Source organism: Phalacrocorax aristotelis, chromosome 3 (genome assembly GCF_949628215.1).
Source record: "Phalacrocorax aristotelis chromosome 3, bGulAri2.1, whole genome shotgun sequence".
Classification (NCBI taxonomy): Eukaryota; Metazoa; Chordata; class Aves; order Suliformes; family Phalacrocoracidae; genus Phalacrocorax; species Phalacrocorax aristotelis.
This window is the reverse complement of record NC_134278.1, coordinates 124,685,993-124,708,052: the sequence shown is the minus strand read 5'-3', so window position 1 is coordinate 124,708,052 and position 22,060 is coordinate 124,685,993. Positions and strand designations below refer to the sequence as shown.

The window sequence follows — 22,060 nt, the reverse complement described above, 5'->3', positions numbered from 1 at the left end:
GGCCGGGGCCCTCGCCGCATGCTAATAAGCCGAGGGGGCAGGGCTGGCGCCTGCGCGCTGGGGCGCTGGTGGCGCATTTTCCCTCCCTCCCCCCAAGAGGGGAAGGTGGCGCCCGGTGGAGCGGAAGGGGGCGGTGCTCCTCTCGCTGAGCGGTGGTGCGGCCGCCGCTACGGGAGCGGAGGGCGCTCGGGGGAGCGGCTCTGGCTGGCGGCGGAGGCGAGGTGAGTGGCGGCGGTGGCTGCTGGCCGGGCTGAAGCCGGGGCTGCGCCGCCCGCCCGTTAGCAGGCTCCTGTTGGTGGGAGACGCTGTCGGGGTGCGGGTGGGGGGGAGCCGGTCCTTCCCCTCTACGCGGGGTCGGGCGGTGAGGGCGAGCCCCGCTGCGGGGGGAGCGGGTCCCTCGGCCGTCCTGCCCCGCCCAGGCGAGGGGCTGGCGAGCTGCCCGGGCGGGGGCCGGGAAGGGGCTGAGGGGAGGGGAGGGAAGGGGGGCCGGCGGCCGACGGTAGCGCTGGGCGGCACCGGCGGGCGGCGGCAGCGGCCCGGGCGGGCTGGCTTGAGCGCTCGGGGGCCGGGGCTGCGGCGGCCTGGTGGCGCCGCGGCGGGCGGGCGGGCGGCGCTTCCCTCCCCGCCCCGGCTGCTGGCAGCGCGGATGAGAAAAGGGGTGGACGGCGGGTAGAGGGGGCGAGGAGCCCTCGGCTCGCGGCCTCGCTTTATCTAAAATGGCGCTGGGGAGGCTGGGCTGCTCGAGTCGCGAAGCCGCTAGAGAGGCTCTGCCGTCTCCGTAGCCTTTACATCTCTGTGTTGAATACCGAAAAATGACCCGTGTTTATTTTGCTTTGACTGTGATGTTTTGGGCAGGGGTTAGGTCTCTGCAAGCAGGGTAACGGCTTCGTGCTCTTTGTGAAATGTGAATTTTAACCCGAGGGGCGATTCGGGAGTAGTCATGGCTTCTGCCGACTCGTGTCCTCGGGCCGTCCTGCGGCTGAGGACCGCTTCCCGCCTGCCTGCTGTCACAGCGTGGTGCCGGGGCTCTGGCGGCCCGGGCGTTGCAGTCTGGCTTCTGTGGCGTTCGTGCTCAACTATGAAAATTGAAGCACAGCTCCAGCAACAGTATGTTCTTGCTGTTCCGGTGCTGGTGTTGGAATCGCAGCTGTGGGAAGCTGCTTCTTTAGTTCGCTGCGTCTTCAGGGAAAGTGTGTGACTGTCCTTCCACCTGTGGGAAGTTGCCTACCCTTAAGTTGAGTACAAGGTTTTGTTCGGCCTAGAAGGGGCTGTAAAGAGGACTCTGCTAATTAGAATGAGAATGTGGCCTAGGGTGACAAGTACCCTGTCCAAATTACATCGGGATGAAGAGCCTCTATAGTCTCTTTGAAACAATTCACATCCACAACAGTTTTTGTGTATTCCTTCTGAAACGGGCCTTCTCACTCCACATCCCCCTACTTGGGGCATTTGCTTTTTTCACTGGTTACAATAAAACCAGCGTCTTGATGCATTAACTTCTGTGATGGAGCCGATTTAAGAACCTTCTGGATGGTTCTTTTGTACCACAGCTCTCTGGTTGCCTTTGGATTTCTGTGTAATGCACTGTAATGGGAATCACTGAGATGATGATGCTTTTTAAAATACCATCTGTATGTTTAACCTGGACTATTTCAGTGATCATATTCCCCTAATTTTGGAGGAGGGGGAGAATATTCTGTAGAATGGGATGGAAGGGATGAGGCAAGAAGCTGTGTTACAAAGTGAAGATTTTTCTTGACATGTAACCTAGAATTCATATGACTTGCATCCCCTGTAGGAAGCTCCTAGACACAGATTGCAGCTTCAAGAATAGTTTTAGAGCATTTCCAACTTACAGAAGCTCATGTCACCATCTTATTCTAGTGTCTTGTCTGTTTTCAAAGACATCATTATAGATAAGGTTTGCAGTCTAAAAGACAGCCCTGTAGGCTCTCTGTTGTTGTTGTGTGGCTTGTGCCCATGACAGCTGTTTTGAACGCTTATGTGGGGGTATTGAGAAATAACTGGAAAAATAACTTAGTCATGCATGAATTAAAATGCAGCAAGTCTGTGCACTGGTTTAAAAGGAAGCTGGTTTAAAACGAAAAAAGGCCTTAACTGCCTTAATCTCTTGAATAAGCATACATGTAATCAATTCTTGCACTTTCACTAACAAAGGCTTTGCATTCCCTTTCATCTGTTGTTTAACTCCTGGCAATTTTACTTTCTATTAGGAGGTACTGACTGAGATCTTGCCTCTAAAACTTTACGTTGAGAAGACTTTCTGCAACAGTGTAACTTCTGTAGTAAGTTGGCCAGTCACCTAGGTATGAAACCCTTAATATTAAGAAATTCCCAAGTGTGTCAAATGTGATAACTTTGTCTACAGACCGATAAAATGGCAAGTCTCATATCATGGTATTCTTGGTTACAGGCCTTTATGAGCAACTTCATTTACATATTTCTTTATCAAGTGTCCCTTTCTTTGCATAAGTTTGAGGGAGGTTCTTATCACTGTTCTTGTTCTGGTGGGTGTATTAGATATGTAGCTGTCTGATGAACAATCAGTTTCTCTTTTCCACAGCAGTGGTTACCTATCGCTTCACTTTAAAGGTAACATAGCAGTCTAGAAAAGTACATAGCGATTTAAGCTAAGTTATCATCCACTCCTTGCCTGTTAGAGCTTTTTTTGCCTCCATTTTATTTAAAAAAATAAAAATCTTAGCACTTGTGGGAGAAGTGCCTGATTAATTTTTTGCTGATAAGCAGAATTTAAGATGGGCTTCTATTAGTTTTCTGCCAAAAGCTGCAAAGATCTAGTCTGATGCTGTGTAATACTAGCAAATTTCAAGTTAGCTGTGGATTCTGAATATTGTTTGTGTCCTACAGACAGGCAAGAAACCCCCTAATTCCCTCAGGGGAGGGGAAGAACCTTAAGATTTACTTTTAAGCAGAAACTTTTACAAAGAAGCAATTCCAACCCTAACATCTCTTCCTGGCTTTGTCGGGTAGCTAGGCACTTTCAATTCTAAACCATCTGTGTGGCTTTTTGACAAATAATAGTCACTGGAGAGCTGTTGATAGCGTCTCCTTATATCCATCTCTACCAGCTGCTTTCTGCTTAAAACATCTGGAGGGGGACTGTGATAATCTTCTTGATTTCACTTCCTCACTGAAGTCCTTTGAGACTTATCCTTGATATGTAAGGGTACAGTTTAACAGCTGACTCTCAGTGGCAGTGCTGTCTTAAAAGCATTTCCTATCCCTTCCGTTATACCAACAAGCTGTAAACAAAATAGGGAGTTGAGGGTGTCAAATCTGATTTAGATTGCTGCGTGACCTGACAGCTAGTTGTGCTGGCACACCATGGGATAGGATGGAAAGTTAGTACTGCTAAGAAACTATGCAAAGCTTTCCAAAAAGGTGCAATCTTAAAAGCATTTTGTTGGCAACTGTTTGCTTAAATAGCCTTTTGCCACTGAAGTGCTAATACACTTGACTAACATATGCAATGAAGCAAATAAAGGAGTTGATCTAAACCTAAGCTTGGAAAATAGTTATTGATGTAAATCAATTCCCAAGTTTGGACTGCTACAAATACTTACGTGTGTGGAGGATGGGAATGGGAGTAGATAGGAACTGATGGACCTATCCTGAGAGGAAAAGGTCTTGAATGTTGTAGAATACCAGCTTGTCCAGGTAGCTTAAGGGCAAGCAGTGATCTTAATGCTGTTCTTTTGAGTTTTTTATGGGAAAGTATCGCTGGATTATTTTGAGCAAGTGTGGAACATAGTGTATTCCACCCATGTTAACCACTCCCCTTAATAAACCTACATTAAAAATGTATTGGTCTATACTTATAAATATCACTTCAGTTATTTTTATGCATAATCTAGATAACTGTTCAGTTGCTCCAGGGGCAAAAAGTGCATCCTTTCCAGGATGCTAGCTAAGTAGCTGAGAAATGATGCTGAAGTAGCATGAGACTTTATGCTACTGCTGCAGTTCCTGTCTTAAAATGACATTAGAAGAATTGTTTTGAGCTGCTGCATCTGCAGTGCAGCAAGGAAGGCTAGAGGTGAAAGGACAGAAAATCTATTGTAGAAAACAGTTGGAAAAAATGCAGATATAGATGACTAAAGGTATGTGAACTGAAACATAATCAATAGAAAATTGCTAAGCTACATAGGGAATGGATCCTAAAAGATTTATCATAAGAGTGTATGATGTATATAGTATACGGGAAAGTGTGTAAAGATGTCTGTATGCTTAACCAGAGATACAGAAATGGTATATTCCTGCTTGGCCTTCTAAAAGAGGACTGAGAAATTCTATCAGAAGGCTGAAGCTAGTGTTCAAATTGTTTAGGTTGCCTTGGTGTAAGGTGTATTTTCTGCTCTTGGGCATCTCTGCTTTTGTATGGGGAAAGCATTTAGGAGGGTCTAATCAGGTTAGTAATATGAGGTTTTGTATGTGCTGAGTGTCTTCTCTAAAGACTTACAGTGGAGCTTCATTGTTGTGAATGCTAACACTTTAAATACTTCTCTATCATCTAAGCCCTCTAATATATAAAAGCCAGAGCAAACAAAGTCTAGGAGTTGGTTTAAACTATTTGTGAATAATTAAAGAGAACTATTTAATATATATGCTTGTTTCTTTTCTAAATTACATCCGGAAAACTTTATCTAGTGAAGCTAGTATTAACCGAAGGTGTTATGTTCAAAACTGGAGTATTTGCACAAACCTTGAAGTCAGCTGACTACTTATGAATTGCATGCATATATTTTTTTACTTCCCTAATTTTTGATCTAAGTAGTGTTGTTAAAACTTTCTTTAACAGTGAACTACCTGTTATGAAATAAAGAAATGGATGGGATGGATGAAACATCTAAAAGAATCCTAGAGCCATACCAGTATTTACTTCAACTACCAGGCAAGTTTCTTTGTACTGTATTGGTTTTAAATATCAAAACTGTTTTTCTAGCAACTTCTGTCTCAGGAAGTTTATCCATCTTGATTTTTGGATTTAAGAGTAATCAAAGTAAGTTTTCAATATTTTCCCTCTTGTAGAACCACCCTTTTTGGTGAGATTGGTACAATAGCTCTTGAGTCTATATGTTGCTGTGAAAGTAGTATTTCAGTTACTCTGTTCTCCATTCTGAGTAGCTGACTTACTGGTTAGAAAGTAGCAAGGGCAAGTACTGAAGGTTTGATCCCCTACTTAAACTCAGGGCTGACAATGTTTTGTTCTTTATCTGCTTTCTGTACTGGACTCAATAGATTGTGGGTGGGGTTTGGGGTTGGTTTTTTATTATTTATTTTAAAAATAGACTGTTTCTTTTGTGCAATTTCTTGCCCCTGGTATGTGTAGACTCAGGTGTTCTTATAGCCAATATCGGCTGTCCCTGGATTGCTTCACTTGCCAGAGGATCAACCGTCCTTGTGTGGTATCAGGTCACTAGCAACACATTCAAATGAAGTTTTCAGTCTTGAACAGTACCTATTTTAGCAGAATTCAGGAGGCAGTTTGATAGAGAATTACTGTATGGATATGCCTCTTAGAAGCTTCTTTGCTGACTGAACAGTCAGATTGCTGTGGCTTTTATTTGTACACGTCAAGTGTAAGAAAGACCATAAAAACCATCAGTGACTTTGTTTGCAGAACTACTTTGTCATTGGAACTATTGCATGATTGCCTTCTGTTCAGCTTATATTGCATTCTGGTGGAGTTAAGGAAGTTACAAAATATGGTGAATATTAAGGAAAACAATTCTGACAGAAATCATATCTGAATGAGATAGAAGACCTTCTGTCTGGACAAGCAGCATAATGAAACACAGTACTAAGTGGCTTTTGCACGTCTGCAACAAGACCTGTATATTGGCAGGGTGGGTCCTGTGGGTCCTAATTCATTATACCTGTGTATAATGAATTTCATTATTAATCTCTACAAATATCTAGGGTTGTCTTATCTACATTAGTGATTTCATTTGACTTGGCAGTTAGCATTACTTGAGTTGAAAAATAGGAAAGGAAAGAATTTGGCAGTAATGTGCCTTTTTAATGCCAGAAAGCTTGTTTCTCATTTCCTCACAGTATATGCCATTTGGGTATGTTGAAGTGGGTGGTGGTTTTGCTAGAAACCTACCTTGAGAATGAGTCTACAATATCTCTCTATGCAGAAATGGTGATGTGATTCAAAAGGGAAGTCTTTGCTTAAACTAGGCAGGTAAAAGTGGTGTACCTGTGGAAAGCTTGTACCGAGGAACAGGTGAAGCAGTGAAGGTTCACAATCATATAGCTGGATGTTTACTGTTTTTGAAATGCTCTGGCTTTGCCCAGTGTCAGCTATGCCAAGTACAATCAGTAGGAACCAGTTACTTGTGTGAACCTTGGAGTCAGTATGAGCACCAGTGCTCGGTGAGGTGGAAAAATTGGGCATATGCTAGCTGTTCATAATTAGGGTGGAGCCCAAATGAGATGCCCGAGCTAATCTCACAAGCTCTTGCTGCAAGAGGCAGTTTCATTCCATCCTCTTTATGCTTCTGGTAGTATTCTCCTGCTTCTTAACTTGTGCCAGTTCCCAGCTTGCTAACCAAATGATTAAGTAGTATCAATCACCAAACCTGTTAAAAACTTGCCTGGTTAATCTTCTCTTGCCTTGCTAGTGAGCTGGCACAAGGGTGGGGTGAAGGAGCTGTTTCTGTGTTTGATCAGCCTGAGCTCTGACGGGCTTTTGCAGAAAGCCTGGCTGAGGGTTAAATATGTTCATTTATGGCCCTACAATGGTCCAGTTGCTTATCATTTAAGACTAGTTAAAAACCAAACTCTGCAAATGGTTTAGTAACCTATGAAAACTTGAATTCAGATACATATTAAACTTTGTTTATATAAAAAGGGATTGTGTAACAGTATTAAGGTTGTTTGGAAAAAATAGGTGCCTGCTAATGTTGTCTGTAGTGTAAGAACAGAGATTTTTAACTATTAAGGATTAATCTCTCAATACAAAAGGAAGGTGATTACTCTGCTTCCCATTAATGAAGTAGGACTTTTAATGGTAACAGTTCGGGGTGATACTTAAATGAAGCTTGTCAATTTCTTTGACTTCAATAGCACTAGGATAGAGAAACTACTATGCTTAAGGCTTTTTTTATTACGTGGCTATTTTAATTGCTAGTATGATAATTAATGTGTATTCCTTCCCCAGCAGAATTTAGTGCTTGGGAGAACATACAGTCTGAAACAGTAACTTTTCTTGTAAAATCTCATTGTAGTAGAAAATTGCTATACTAGTTTGTAGCAGTGTTCTGCTTAATCTAGTATCCTGTCCTTTAGTCTCGTAAACAAAGTGCAATAAACAGGCTTAACTTTCACAAACTCCAATGTGGCTTGTCTCAAAAATGGCCTGATTCACAGATGATGAATCTTTTATCTCCAGGTGACTGAGTTAACAGCAGTAGCTGTTTTTGCAGCACTAAGGAGAATAAGGAGTTTCAGTCACAGTAAAACTGATATGGTCAACAGCTTGCTATTAAGGGGTAGATTCTGATCCCTTTCATGACTGTGCATCTTCCCTTTCATATGCATTGCTCTGGGCTTGGCTGCAGTTTTTCCTGGGCTTGTTTAGCAAGCTAAACAATCAAGACTGGCTTTTGTTTTTCAGCTTTTTCTTCTGGGCTGTTGAACTTGACCAGCTTAGTGAAGGAGCTAAGTACCACAGGGCATGATCCCTACCACTGACACAACTACGCTTGGCACATCAGAGGCCTCAACTTGGGCCAAGTTCCTGAGGGATGCTGCAGCTCTCCAGGTTCAGAACTGCAGGGATGCCTGGGGGTACCGACTGGGCCAGAAGAAAGTGATGTCCCTGCCCCTAAAAGGTGTGCAGTGGTGAAAAGTGTGTCACCAAGCAAAGGAGCAGTGGAAGGGGGTTAGCAGGCTGCACAGCTCCAAAAATAACAAAGAGCAAGACCCTGCAGGTTCAAGAGCCTGACAACTCCAGATACATAAAGGAGGGGCAGGAAGAGTATGTGCATATCAGGTTGGGAAATGGATACTCCCGCAGTAGTGAAGACTGGTAGCTGATAGCTTCTGGCACCAGGAGAAAGATTCCTGTTCCTCGAGCAGATGCACAGCTGCCAGATAGGTTCAGTGCACTGGAAGAAGACTCATGGCTGGAAGCTCTGTATACAACAAAGCATCAGACTAGCACCTGGTGGCAGTAGCAAGTGATAGCAGTGGTGAGACTTCCTCCTGCAGGGGACAGAGGCCTCCATGTGAGCTGCTTAAGGAAGTTTGCTGCTTCTGGGTAACCCTGATCAGGGATGCTAGGGAGGAACTACCGAGGTGTGTTTCACCCTCAGACTACGTAACCCTGCAGCTCTTTCACTGGAGTACTAATGGATATAGCAAGGGATGCCTGGAGCTTATCGAGCGTGACTACATTGCTTTTGGAATGTGGGCCAAGGGCACAGGAAGCCAGGTGGCTTTTCTCCATGATACTCAACCCTCATCCCCTCACCATCAAGAGGAACAGACAGATCCTGCCTGTCAACAACTAGTTAGTTGCACAGCTGATCCTGATAGCAGAAATCTTGGTTTTATGACATGGGACTCCCTTTGTAGATGAAGGACTACCAGGAGGAGATAGCATCACCTACCCAAGTCAGGGCAAAAGTGTGTCTCAACAGGCTGAACAACCTGGTGAGAAGGGACTTAAACTAGAAATGGATAGAAATTAGTCACTCCCGTGAATACCCATGATCAAGTAAGGAAATGGTGAACTTGTCCACATCAGCCTACACCCTTTGTTTGCAAGAGACACCTTGTAATCAACAGAGCAGAGCTGAAGGCGGCATGTTACAGCTGTATACACTCAAACAAGGATGTAAGAACAGGACCACATGATGGGGGAAGCTCTCACTTTTTCTGGGGAATCTGCAGGACTGGATGCCTCTCTGAAGTGCCTCAACGCAAATGCATACAACATGGGGAGTAAACAGGAGTTGTCAGAGATCTGCATGCAGTTGCAGGGCTGCAGTTTTATTGGAGTATCTGATGTGGGATAGCTTGCATAGCTGGAGTGCTGCAGTGGATGGATATGGACTGCCCAAGAAGGCAGTCTGGGATGGCAAGGAGTGGGAGTTGCCTTTTATGTGAAAGAGCAGCTGAACTGTATGGAGCTCTGCCTTCAGGCAGATAAGCCTGTTGAGAGCTTAGGGGTTAAGATTGGAGGGCAGATCAATAGGGGTGACACTATAGTGGGTCTTTGCTACAGACCACCTGAGCAGGAAGAAGTAGATGAGGCCTTCAGACAACTGGAAGATGCCTCATTTACAGGCTGTGGTCCTCGTGGGAGACGTCAGCTACCTCCATATCTGGTAGGAGAAACAACATAGCAGGGCACAGGCAATCCAGGAAGTTTCTGGAATGCATTGATAACTGCTTGCTAACACAGTTGATCAAGATGCTGATGAAGGAAGGGATTATGCTGGACCTCACACTTAGAAATGAGGAAGAATTGGTTAGGGCATGAAGACTGGGAGCAACCTGGGCTGCAGTGACCATGGGATGGTGGCATTCAGGATCCTGAGACGAGGGAACAAGGCAAAAATAGAGATCATAACCCTGGACTAGCTAACCCTATTTTGAAGAGGGGAGTTAAACTAGACAATTCTACAGTGACCTTAATGTGTCAAAAGTAACTGCCCAGGCTTAAAAGTATATGGGCCTGTTCTCTTTCCTTGTCTTCCTGCAGTTCACTTATGCTGGCTGTAGTGTTCTTGTAGCTGTGTGGGGAGGTCTGCTTGGGGAATTTATCAATTTAGCCCTAATCCATCAGAAGACAGAGCTGAACATGAAAGTATACAATATAGCTGAGGTAATGTAGTAGCTTGCTTCCTCCAGAAGGGCGATGCCCCCTTCCCCTGGCTTGCAGCAGCTGCTCCTTACCCTGTGCTAACTGGCAGACCCACTTCATAAGCTGACTCAGTACATAAAGCTGGCAAAAAGCACACCTAGCAAGAAGCAGACAGTTTTCTGCTGGGGTAATGAGTTGAATTAGCTTAGTGAGGCTTTAATGAGGGCTAGGTTAATAGTCCCTCTGCTCTTTCCCATGCTGTTCTAGCTCTTATATGTACCCTCACTGTAAGTGAGGTGCTGTTCTACGGGCATAGTTTGTGGTCACTTTAATGCAGCAAGAGTGAAGAAATACTAATCGGAAGCCTGTACAGAGCTGGAGGTCTGTGGGTTTGGGTCTGTACCCTGTCACAAGAGAGTAAGTCAGGCTGATATTTTTTTATAGAGAAGCATCTCATCTGTCTAAAGAGGTGGGAGGGACTGTCCTAAGTACATCATCTTTAATCTAACTTGATCTTTGTTTCAAGGATAAAGGTCTTGCATTCTTATCTGTAGAGGGAATTTCATCAGAGTGAATCTATTACATTCTGAATATTTTTTTTTCTTGCTTTGTCCACCCAGCATTACTAAGGAGAAAAGCTTTCCATAGTTGTTGTTTGATTTGGGTAATATTGGGATCTTATGCTAAATGCATTTTGTTTAATCTGCTTAACTTCGATAAAAGCCTGCTGTAGTAATAGCTATCATTGCAGCTCTATATAGTAGGTAAAGCTTCTAATTTTGGAAGTCAGACCTCTATATTCTTCACTTTTAACTGCCTGCTTAGAATAATTAACAGAGCAGTGACATGTGACGGTGAAGAAACTGGATAGTTTCACCACTGTTAAGTTTTACTCCTTTTAATTTTGCCTGAGCGTCTCTGGATTGTTGCCTTGTCTAGTTTGGGGGGGAGGAGAGGTGTGACAAGGAGTGGAGCTTTCTGCAGCTAGGCTTTTGAGACCAGTATTAGGGGGTTTGGTCTTTTGCCATCATAGCATGGCTGTAGGCATAAAACATGCATACAGAAAACTGCTGTGATATCACATACACCAGGTAGGATTTACTTCAGAACAAGATAAAATAGCATTTATGTAGCAACCATGTTCCTGTAAAGGGGCTCTCATGAGTAAATCTGCATTTATAAAAGGAAAGATGAATGTTTCACTATACAGATAGTGCTTTTTCCTTGAATAGTCAGTGTCTAGACAGCCTTGCTGGTCAAGGTAGACAAGTCTAACAATTCAAATGCTGCCTGTACTGAGGAACTGAAGTGGCTAAAACCACTGTGCATGTTAATGATCCATTTAGAGTGTGTGCTAGTAGTTATGTACCTCATGACAAAATAACACTTGTTGCTGAACATGCAGCATTCCATAAGCATCTTTTCTAGGAAACACATTCAGAAAAACACAATTAACTGCCTAATGTAAAAAAGTAGGTGTTGACCACATCAATGTAACTTAGAAGTGAACAAACAGCTGTAGATAAGGTACACTTCCATAGTATTTTCTCTGAGTAGTTTTCTTTATGGATGCACTGAAATATTTGTTAACACTAACTGGCAAGCCAGATAGTTTGGCAGATGTTTGTAATGGTTAATATTTTTGAGTAATCTTTTCTCCTCAGTTAACCCGTGCAATTATTTTAAAATACTGAACCTCTGATGCAGGACATTTCAACCCTCCCTTGTGCAGTACTGGTGGTCACAAGAGTGTAGTGAGTCGGATCAGGGAACCATTCTGGCCAAAATCTGATTTAGCCACATGGGGAGGACTGAGTGTCTGAAGTGTTTCAAATCAGGAGTTGGATTCAATGATCCTTGCAGGTCCCTGCCAACTCAGGATATTCTGTGATTCTATGAAATCCTTAGTATCTACAGTAGATGTCAGAAGCAGATCCAACTGGAGTTAGTGGTGATGCTCAGTTAATGTAAAAGGTTTTTGAGCTCTTGGGCACTACTCTAATTTTGTATTGAAATTTGAGCTCTGATTACTTGTGTTTAAAACAGTGAACTTCTAAGTCAGCAAATTATTGATTTAATAAATAGGTTTTTAAAACATAATTATGAGTGAGATATGTACTTTCCTGATAGCAAGCGTGACACAGGAAGCTTAAAATACCTGGTTTGCTATTTGAGAAACAAAACAATCCCTTTGTCCTGCAGAAAGATATTAGCGTTTAAAACTGAGCGCAGAAAACAAATGGGGAACACAAGCCAGTGATAGATTATGTCTGGGTAAGAATGCCCTTTCACACAGGGCAGAGCCGGAGGACAAAGCTGTTGCGGGGGAAGTGCCTTTCTGCTAGTCTCTTCTGATGCAAATCAAAAATGGTGGTGATGCGAAGCAGTGGAAATCTTTGGGAACAGAGACAAAAATTGAAGCCCTTTGAGCCAGGGAGTACTGTTATCAACCTTGCTACAGAGCCTAAACCACAAAGCTATTGCTTGCTTGGTGGTGACTTAATTAGGAAAGGAAAAAATCCTCAGTCCAATTTCTCCAGGCTATATCACTGCAAGTGAATCTACCCACTTCTATCATGCTGTTCTATTGCTGTGTGACCAGAACATACAGAAAAGCCTTAGGGAGAGATTCAAATGTTGAAATTTCTTCAGTGCTATGGGCAAGATGGCATTATCGACATGAGGACTAATATTGCAGTATCATTACGTTATATCTCTCAGTAGATCCTAAGATGAGTAATATGGAACCTACTGTCTAGGTTGCACAACTTTGAAGTTTAAATAAACTTTTTCCAAAGGCCTTGTTGATGTGAGCTACATATGCAGAGCTGTTTGTCTAAACCTGTCTTGCAGTTATTTGAAGATCTTGTATGTAGCTGAGCTTCTCAAAGTTGAGAGCAACATTGTAGTGGGTGACTTTATTTTGTATTGATCATTAGTAGGCACTGAATAAATATTTGTACATGACTCCTAGCAATTCATTAAAGCTGGCATCAATAATTTATAGGCACATAGGTCAACTTCTATTAAAATTAAGTCTGTCATGTGAAATGATCTGGATTGAATAGTAATGTTCTTTTTAACACTAAACTTGGACTTTTGATCTTGTCTTTGATTGCTATGAAACAGGACAACTGCTTGGTTCCACCAAACTAGACTTGGCCAAAGCAGAACAAATCTTATTATTTGTGGGAAGCTTTTTGGTTATAAGATAAATGTCTGAATTCTTGGAAAGTTCTGTTCAGAATGTTTGTTCAGATTTTTGTTTAAAGTATGTCAAATGTCACTTTCCTGTTTTACAGATTGACAGTAGCAAGTGAAGAGTACTATAGGAGAAAGACCTAAAAATGGAGAGAAATAGATATTGACCAAATATCCATATCCTCAACTAATAATGAATCATAATTGAAACTTCTTAATCTGTTACAATCACAAAATCAATGTGCCTGACAAACTAGGGCTTACTTTCAGAAGTAGTAAGCTGATCTGTACGGGTCACCAACATACTCAGGATCAGTTACTAATTAAACTGCCAAAACTAAATACAGTAACTGGTAACATGGTTTGCATATTACTGCGAAGTGTTTAAAATTGAAGTTGGTGATAATTGTGTTGCCTATATAATGAGGAAATAAGCTACGCTTACTATGATATTTTTTCTGCTTTTAAGTGATCACACTGATCAGCTTGCTCATCTCATATCAGCTATAGTTAAGACAAACTTGTCTCTTGTGAACTTTGTGATTTTTTTTGTTTTTTTATAAATTCCCATAATATTTTATTGTAGGTAAGCAAGTGAGAACCAAACTGTCACAGGCCTTTAATCATTGGCTGAATGTTCCAGAAGATAAAATACAGGTACTGGCTAATTATTTTTAAAGGGTTGTTACCTGTTTTACAAGACTAAAGATTACAGATGATTCTCTTACATAGCATAAATGACCAGAAATCTTAAATGCACTAGTTTCTGAATATATTAAAGTAAAATAGCAGGAAAACAACTTCAGTGCAAAGCTTTGACTGTGATGCCACACCAAAAAAATTACTTCTGTGACTTGTCTTATGTAGAACACTTTTTTTCTTTTTCAAGTGTGCTCAGCCTTTTAGGTTGTAGATAAGCAGCTACCATTGTTACCCACTTAACCTAACTTGGTTATTAACACTGAGGTTTTCAATGACTTACGAAAGAAGCTAGGCAGTTACCTTGCAGACTACACAAATATAGTAGTTGAAGACAAACCTTATGATTTTGATACAAGAATATCAAAGACAGCAGTTAAATCAACTTTATAAACCACTCCTTGTTCTGGACCTAAAACTGTCATTGTCTTATACAGTCTAGAGTCCTTACTCCCTAATGAGAAGCATTAGACCGGGAATTCTCCTTTCCTTTTGCTTTTCTGTTGGACAGATCTGTGGAAGATGTATGGCTATGTATTTAAACACAGTGGCTTGTCAAATGAAAAATTACCCTCTTGGTTAGATTACAGTTTTGCCAAACTGTGTATCAAGGGGGTAAAAGATGCTCTGTATTCAAGACAATGTAAGGAATTAAAATAACCAATTTTGGGTTTTGCCTCTTACTTAGCTGGTCCATAAGTAATTTCATTAATTGTAAGCAGAAGTACCTTTTAGAGTTTGGAAGAGTCCTCTTTAGGGTGGCTGAAGAGTGATACTTCATAGTCCTCAAGCAGCAAAATGGTATAAGTGATTTAAACAATGAAGGAAGAGGCTGTATTCACTACCTAGTATCTCTTTTTATTCTCCACCTTGTCTGTATAACTCTTCAGCCAGATTTATTCTGGCTTCCAGCTGGACACTTCTTACCCTCTGTGCTCAGCTACATATCCAAATAAAATGTATTATATAGTAACCTGTCTATTGTATGCATGAGTTTAGTCTAATATCATAGGTCAGAATTCAGACTGGAAGAAGCCTCTGGAAGTTATCTAGGACAAACCCCTGCTTAAAGCAGAGCTTGCTCTGTAGCTACTTCAGGCTTCTGGGTGCCTTGCTGAGTTTTGAAAATCTGAGGATGTAGATTCTGCAGCCTCCCTGGGCCTGTCTTCCTGTGCTGAACCCCTTCCACGATAACAAGCTCTTCCATTCTGTCCAAGTGGGATTTATTATGCTGCAGTCTGTTGCCTCTTGCCCTTTTGCTGAGCACCCATGACAGTACAGGTCCATATTCTCTCATGTACTGTAGTGAACTAAAGCTGCAGTGCCTCTGTGTGAACAGAAGTTACCAGTTCTGCCTGGCACTTCTAAACTGATAATTATGTAACTGTTACTGAAAACTTAGACAACACATTCTGGTTACCTTTATGAAGAAAACTGATGCTTTAATGTTTCCTTTACCACTTAAGCTGTTCGCAATGGAACTTTAATATTTTTATTCTTCAGGTCATTTGAGGACAAAACCAAGACCCTGTCATCTTTCAGTCTTCATCCTGCCACAATTATTACTGCTTTTGTCCATACTTGTACTAATTTTAACTTAGTTGTTGACATCTGCAGGACTACCTCTAGTCATCTTTTTGATGTGTCTCATAATCTTCTTAAGATCATAGAATCGTAAAGTCCTGAGTTGGAAATGGCCCACAAGGATCATTGAGTCCAACTCCTGTCCCTGCACAGAACAGTCCCAAAATTTACACCATATCTCTGAGGGCATTGTCCAAGCGCTTCTTGACTATCATCAGGCTTGGTGCCATGACTGCGTCCCTGGGGAGCCTGTTCCAGTGCTCCACCACCTCTAGGGGAAGAACCTTTTCCTAATATCCAACCTAAACCTCCCCTGGCACATCTTCCTGCCATTCCCTTGGGTCCTATCATTGGTCACCAGAGAGAAGAGATCAATGTCTGCCCCTCCTCCTCCCCTTGTGAGGAAGCTGCAGACCATGACGAGGTCTGCACTCGAGCTCCTTTTCTCCAGGCTAAACAAACCAAGTGACTTCAGCTACTCCTCATTGAGCTTCCCCTCTAAACCTTTCACCAACTTCGTGGCCCTCCTCTGGACATTCTCTAGTAGCTTCATACCCCTAATACACTGTGGCACCCAAAACTGCTCACAGTACTCAAGGTGAGGCCACAGGCAGCACAGAGTGGGACAATCACCTTCCTTGCCCAGCTGCCATACAAGTACTGCCAATACAGTACTTGATGCATTCCAGGACACGGTTGGCCCTCTTGGCTGCCAGGGCACACTGTTGGCTCATGTTCACCTTGCCATCGACCAGAACCCCCAGATCCCTCTCTGCAGAGCTGCTCTCCAGCTGCTCGTTCCCCAGTCTGTCTGTACATCCAGGGTTGCTGTGCCCCAGGTACAAAATCTGGCACTTGCCCTTGTTAAACTTCATACAGCTGGTGATTGCCCAGCTCTCTAATTTGCCTAGATCTCCCTGCAGGGCCTCTCTGCCCTCAAGAGTGTCAACAGCAAACTTAATCAGTATTCCCTCAAGTCCTGCATCCAAGTCATTTATGAAGACATTAAAGAGCACTGACCCTAAGATGGATCCTTGCGGAACCCTGCTAGCGACTGGCTGCCAGCCCAGTGTAACCCCATTTATTGTGACCCTTTGAGCCCAACCCATCAGCCAGTTGCTCACCCACTGCATTGTGTTTATCCAGCTGTGTGCTGGGCATTTTGCACAGGAGAGTACTATGAGGGACAGTGTCAAAAGCTTTACTGAAATCCAAAAAGATCCCATTGACCAGCTTCCTTTGGTCAACTAGGTGGGTAGCCTTGTCATAGAAAGAAATTAAGTTTGTTAAGCAGGACTTGCCCCTCATGAACCCGTGCTGGCTGGGACCAATGACTGTGTTGTCTTTCAGGTGTTCTTCAGTAACTCTTAGAATAATCCTCTCCATAATTTTGCCAGGCACAGAAGTGAGACTGAGAGGCCTGTAGTTACTGGGGTCATCCCTGTTGCCCTTCTTGAAGATTGTGACATTTGCCAGCTTCCAGTCAACTGGGACATCCTACTTATCTAGCAGCCTGATTCCCTTCTAGCTATTTGTATTTCTTTTAATAAAAAATTTGAATTCTGGCATTCCTTATAAGACTCTTTACCTTAGATCATTTGTCTTCATGTAGTTTATTTAGGTGAATACAGTTGAGGATATTCTTCCTTGGTAGTTGATTCTGCTGTTGGCTGCCACCATTTCACTTTTCTCAGCCAAGTGGCCTCATTTTTCCAACTTACTGTATCTCTAGTACTCATTCAGTGCTGCACTGAGGCACTTCAGCTTGTTGAATTAGAGAACAGTGGGTTTGTCAGTTCTATAAGGCACTGAAATGGCCTACACAGTGCCAAGCAAACCTTAAAGCTATTGCAGGTAAGGAGGTAGAAATCTGTGCATTGGAGTGATAGTGCAGCAGCCACTGATTCAATAGGCTTAGGTTGTAAGAAAGCATAACACCCTGTACTGGTTCTTCAGCTTTCATTATGAAGAGCATTCTTTTCCTCAGGCTACTTCCTCATGTCTTCTAAAATAAGCTTCCTCTGCTGTCTGAACTTTTTTGCTCCTTGCTTTCAACTTTGAAGTGTTTTTGGCACTGTCTTAAGTTCACAAGATAACTTAATTCAAGCACACAGAGTCATGAAGCACTATCTCAATTAAACCTTAAATGTCTAGAAGCTGCAAAAGTTCATGAAACTGACAGTGATATGAAACAGGTTAGCAAGAGAAGTGCTAGAATAGGCTTATCCAAGGAATTCACAGAATACAGGGAAACTTTCCTGGTAGTACTGAGAATGAGAATGACATAATGGACTAAAAAATATTCAGACAAATAGCACTTACTGAAAGCAACTTTGTGTACCTATCTATCCTCTGATTAAAGTCAGTGGGCAATGATGCATCTTTACAGGTGTAGGCCCAACATCTGACTGGTAGATGAGTCACTAGTGCTGCATAAGTAGGTTGTTCTTGAAGTTGTATTTGACAAACAATTAGATTGCTGAGTTTTGGGTTTTAATCTTTGGGACAGTGGTCACTGAACATAAGGTGACTTGCTGCTCAAGAAAATGCTTGTAGCAAAATCCCTCTTACTTTTTTCCTACAGCACCCACCAAATAGGACCGAACTAGGTATGTGCCGCTGTTTAATGGTGGCCTTAGTATTTTTTAGAAGCAGTTGTTTTGACAGATGTTGACTGAGTGCAGTGTTTGTAGCTAGCAAGTATAATTGGTTCGTTAGCTTTAAAATCATATCTTAATCAGATGTGTTTTGCAGTGAGTTTATACAGTATGCAGTTTTATACGTTTAAATTTATTCCCATTTAAGCAGATGCTGAATGTACCTGTTCCTTGCATAGAAGTTGTGCAATAAAAACAGTATGTAGTGTTAAAACCCTTCATTTCTTGTTGAATCGTCCTGTTCTGGAATTGTTAAGATTCACTTTTAGTCAAATGTAGTCAGCTTCAAGCTTGTTCTGGGCAGTTTATTGCATACCTCAGATGCTGTATGATACTGGTCTACCTAGTGACAAGTAGTAAGTATGTAGGAGGCTTCCCAAAAGAAGTTGTAGCTGTTGCCTTATTGCCAGGAATTTTCCAAAAGATGTTTCGGAAAGAACAGTCTGTCCTTTAAGAGCTCAGTACTGAAGATTACACCAAGTGTGAGGAAAGACAGATGAATTCTCCCCACTTACCAAAAAAAGGTCATGAGACAAATGTGTTAATGGATGATACCTGACAATCTCACAACTGACTTTGGGAGATCTCAGGTTAGTAAATCTAAACTTGTCATCACAAATTGTGTTGCTTTTTTCTTTCTTCATGTTTCTAACAACAGTTACTGCATGACTTCTAGACAATGGCATATTTTAGAACTGTAGAACAGTGAAGAGGAGAATGCAAGTGGAAACGCTTCAGGGAGTAAGTTTGCTTTCAATCTGAAAACATTACACAAAAGACAGACCACATGATCCATCCAGGGCTTAGACCAAACTAGCTGAAGCGAATCATAAATCTGTATGAATAGTAAAAGCAGGTGGTATAAAGGGGAACCTCAGTGATAGAGAATATAATTTGTTAAAACCTTATCCATTTTAAATAAGGTCTTGCAAAACTGGAGGTTAAATTACAGTGGGAGACTTAATAATTTTCTCTTCTTGTAATAGGTTATCATCGAAGTGACAGAGATGTTGCACAATGCAAGCCTACTTGTGGATGATATTGAAGATAACTCAAAGCTACGGCGGGGCTTTCCAGTGGCACACAGTATCTATGGAATTCCATCCGTAATCAACTGTGCTAATTACGTGTATTTCCTTGGCTTAGAGAAGGTTTTGACCCTTGATCATCCAGATGCTGTTAAAGTTTTTACCCGTCAACTTCTGGAACTTCACAAAGGTCAAGGCTTGGATATTTACTGGAGGGATACTTACACCTGTCCTACGGAAGCCGAATATAAAGCTATGGTACTGCAAAAGACAGGTGGTCTCTTTGGATTAGCTGTAGGCCTCATGCAGCTGTTCTCAAATTATAAAAAAGACTTAAAGCCACTTCTTAACACGCTTGGCCTCTTCTTCCAAATAAGAGATGACTATGCCAACTTGCACTCCAAAGAATATAGTGAAAACAAGAGTTTCTGTGAAGACTTAACTGAGGGCAAATTCTCATTCCCAACCATTCATGCAATTTGGTCAAGGCCTGAAAGTACTCAGGTGCAAAATATTTTACGTCAAAGGACAGAGAACATAGATATAAAAAAATACTGTGTACATTACCTTGAAAATGTGGGGTCCTTTGAGTACACTCGGAATACGTTGAAAGAGCTTGAATCTGAAGCCTATAAACAAATTGAATCTCTTGGGGGAAACCCTGAGCTTGTAGCACTAGTTGAACAGCTGAGCAAAATGTTCAAAGAAACTGAAAATTAAAAATTTAACTCCTGGGGTGGATCAAAACTCATTTTAAAATGGAAAGGTAACCAGACTATCTGAGAGGTGTGATAATTAGTCTCGCTTAAAGCTGTCTTGTAGCCATGTTACAGAAATTACTGTTAAAAACAATTTGTCACTGAGTATTTAAATACATACCCTATTACCTGCTTGTAGACTGCTTTGTTAAAGCAGGTGTCCTAAAACTGAAAGAAGTTTTGAATCTAAATGTGATCATCCTTACACAATCATCAGCATTATTTTGGGCCTAAAACTCTCATATCTTTAACCAAGCTACTGTAGGTTTCTGGCTGAAATTCTCTATTAAATTAAGTCAGATTGACCTGGTGTGTTCTGCATTTTCAAACAATGCTCTAGTAAATCAAAATGTACAGTCTTAAATAACAAAAGAAGATAATTGCAACCAAAATACACGTAAAACTGTTGTGTGATATTTCTAAGTTAGATTTGTGAATATCAGATGGATCAGCTTCCTAAGTCCTAAAGTGAATATCCTATCCAGCTTCTGGGCATATTCTCAGGGGAATGGGAACTATGAACAATAGTATTTTATATGTGAGTAAGACTAATGTTTAGTCTGAAATTGTAGCTTTATAAAGATTTATGAAGTACCTTTAGAGAAAAGATTCTGTTGCATCAACAAAGGATGAATTTGCTGCTGATTCCAGCTCTGCAGTGAATAATTTTGATTGCTTGGTTTTAGATTTTTAAACTGTCACATACCTTGTAGCCAGGGACTTAAATCCATGCATTAAAGCTCATACATGTAACTGTAGATAGCAACATGGTGAGCTGCTACTAGAAATGGAATGGGATTCATACCAGGTAACTTTAGGACACCAAATTGGTGCAGGTCTCTTTAATCTCTGCTTGTAGTTGAGAGGGGCTTCTCCAGGAGTTGATTCATAATTGACGCTGCATTCCTGTTCTGAGTTGCTGTCTGGAGGCATGTTATAGGTCTCTCCAAAGAGACAAGTTCTGTAATTTTTTGCTAAAACAAAGTTCAGTTTTTGTTCTACAAGCTATAATACTACTTCAGTTTTTTAAATTGCTTAAATAGTGCTTTAAAATTATGTATACAGACATATCAAAATATAACTGGAACTGAGAGCTAGATCGAGGGGGGAGTGCTGGTAAGTAACAAACCCCCCTGTGCATCTGTGTGTGTGTGTGTATATATATATGTAAAGGTGAACAAAATGTAAGTGGAGATGCTTGTTTTTTCTTGGCTGGGCTGGCTTTAATCAGGTTCAGTTCTCTTAGTCTTCCCAGCCACATAAAGCTTTGCTTTGGTGTAGGGAGGTAATGGTTTGGATCAAAGGTAGGTCTGGTGCTGTCAGAGGTGGTGTTAGCTTGAGCATATTGTCAAAAGAAATAGCCAGAAGTACTTGGCTTCTGACAGCTGAAGGATAGTTTTTTTGCAGGTGTTCATTTACTGTACTTGGAAAGCAGGGAGAGTCATGGTCTCAACCCACTGAGAAAACTAACTGGAGACGGTTGCTGTAATGTCTTCCCTGGGCAGCATTAAGATTCTTTTGAAAGTGATCAAGCGTGGAAAAAATTCAGGATGACTGCTTTCAGTCAGAGACATTATGTAGTTATGGATGATAGCCTATTCCTTTTATCTGCATGCTGAGGAGGAATCTTTGTCTGCTCTGTGATTAGGCACAGAATAACAGCCTTTTCACAGAATGGACCTGGTTGCCAGGACTGAATAGCTTAAAGTTGGTGAAAGGTGTCTTTTCTTTAATGATAATGACTGTGAATTTTAATTCCTTTTTTTAATAACTTGCAGAGCTTAGTAGTAAGCCTGTACATTTTTAATATTTTATGAGAAAATACTATCTGCAGCAAAGTACAACATTCATTTTGTGCCATGTCTTGGGAGTTTCTAAGCACTGTTGCAGTTGATGTTGAGTGCGGGAGGGCACTGGGAAAGCTATTGTTAGGAGAATCTCCAAGTCTTGCTGTAAGAGAGACCCTTGTGCCTAGTCAGATATTGTAACTAGCATATACAATGCAAAGTGCACTTAGTGCCATTTCATGTCTGCTCAGTTGCTAGATGTAAACAGTGCTGTGTAATCAAACTTCCCTAATGAGGTAGCTTTTCCTTATTTTTATATAAAACGTCTCTACCATCTGAGAATTGTTATGTTTTCACTTCTTTAATTCGTTCTGGCAACTCACCTCAGTATTTATTCTAACACCATATCTTGTAGAATGTGCCTCCATTAATTTAGAAAAAAGTACACTGGAAGTTTTCCAGCTGCAGGCCCTTTAAACCACAAATG

At 41.7% G+C, this 22,060-nt stretch overlaps 1 protein-coding gene across 7 annotated transcripts; it reads left to right on the top strand.

Annotated features, from left to right (window-relative positions):
* Positions 1 to 77: 77 nt before the first annotated feature.
* On the top strand, positions 78 to 20,091 carry GGPS1 (geranylgeranyl diphosphate synthase 1). 7 transcript variants are annotated; one of them, XM_075089464.1, is made up of 5 exons: positions 95 to 234; positions 4,841 to 4,933; positions 13,647 to 13,717; positions 18,659 to 18,741; positions 18,987 to 20,091. In XM_075089464.1, the coding sequence occupies exons 4-5, from the start codon at positions 18,718 to 18,720 to the stop codon at positions 19,746 to 19,748; spliced, it is 786 nt and encodes a 261-aa protein (XP_074945565.1). In that variant the 5' UTR covers positions 95 to 234; positions 4,841 to 4,933; positions 13,647 to 13,717; positions 18,659 to 18,717; the 3' UTR covers positions 19,749 to 20,091. The 7 variants fall into 7 exon arrangements, with proteins under 7 accessions (XP_074945567.1, XP_074945566.1, XP_074945561.1 ...); XM_075089460.1 differs by lacking the exon at positions 18,659 to 18,741 and having other exon boundaries at positions 91 to 221; XM_075089461.1 differs by lacking the exon at positions 18,659 to 18,741.
* The last annotated feature ends 1,969 nt before the right edge of the window (positions 20,092 to 22,060 follow it).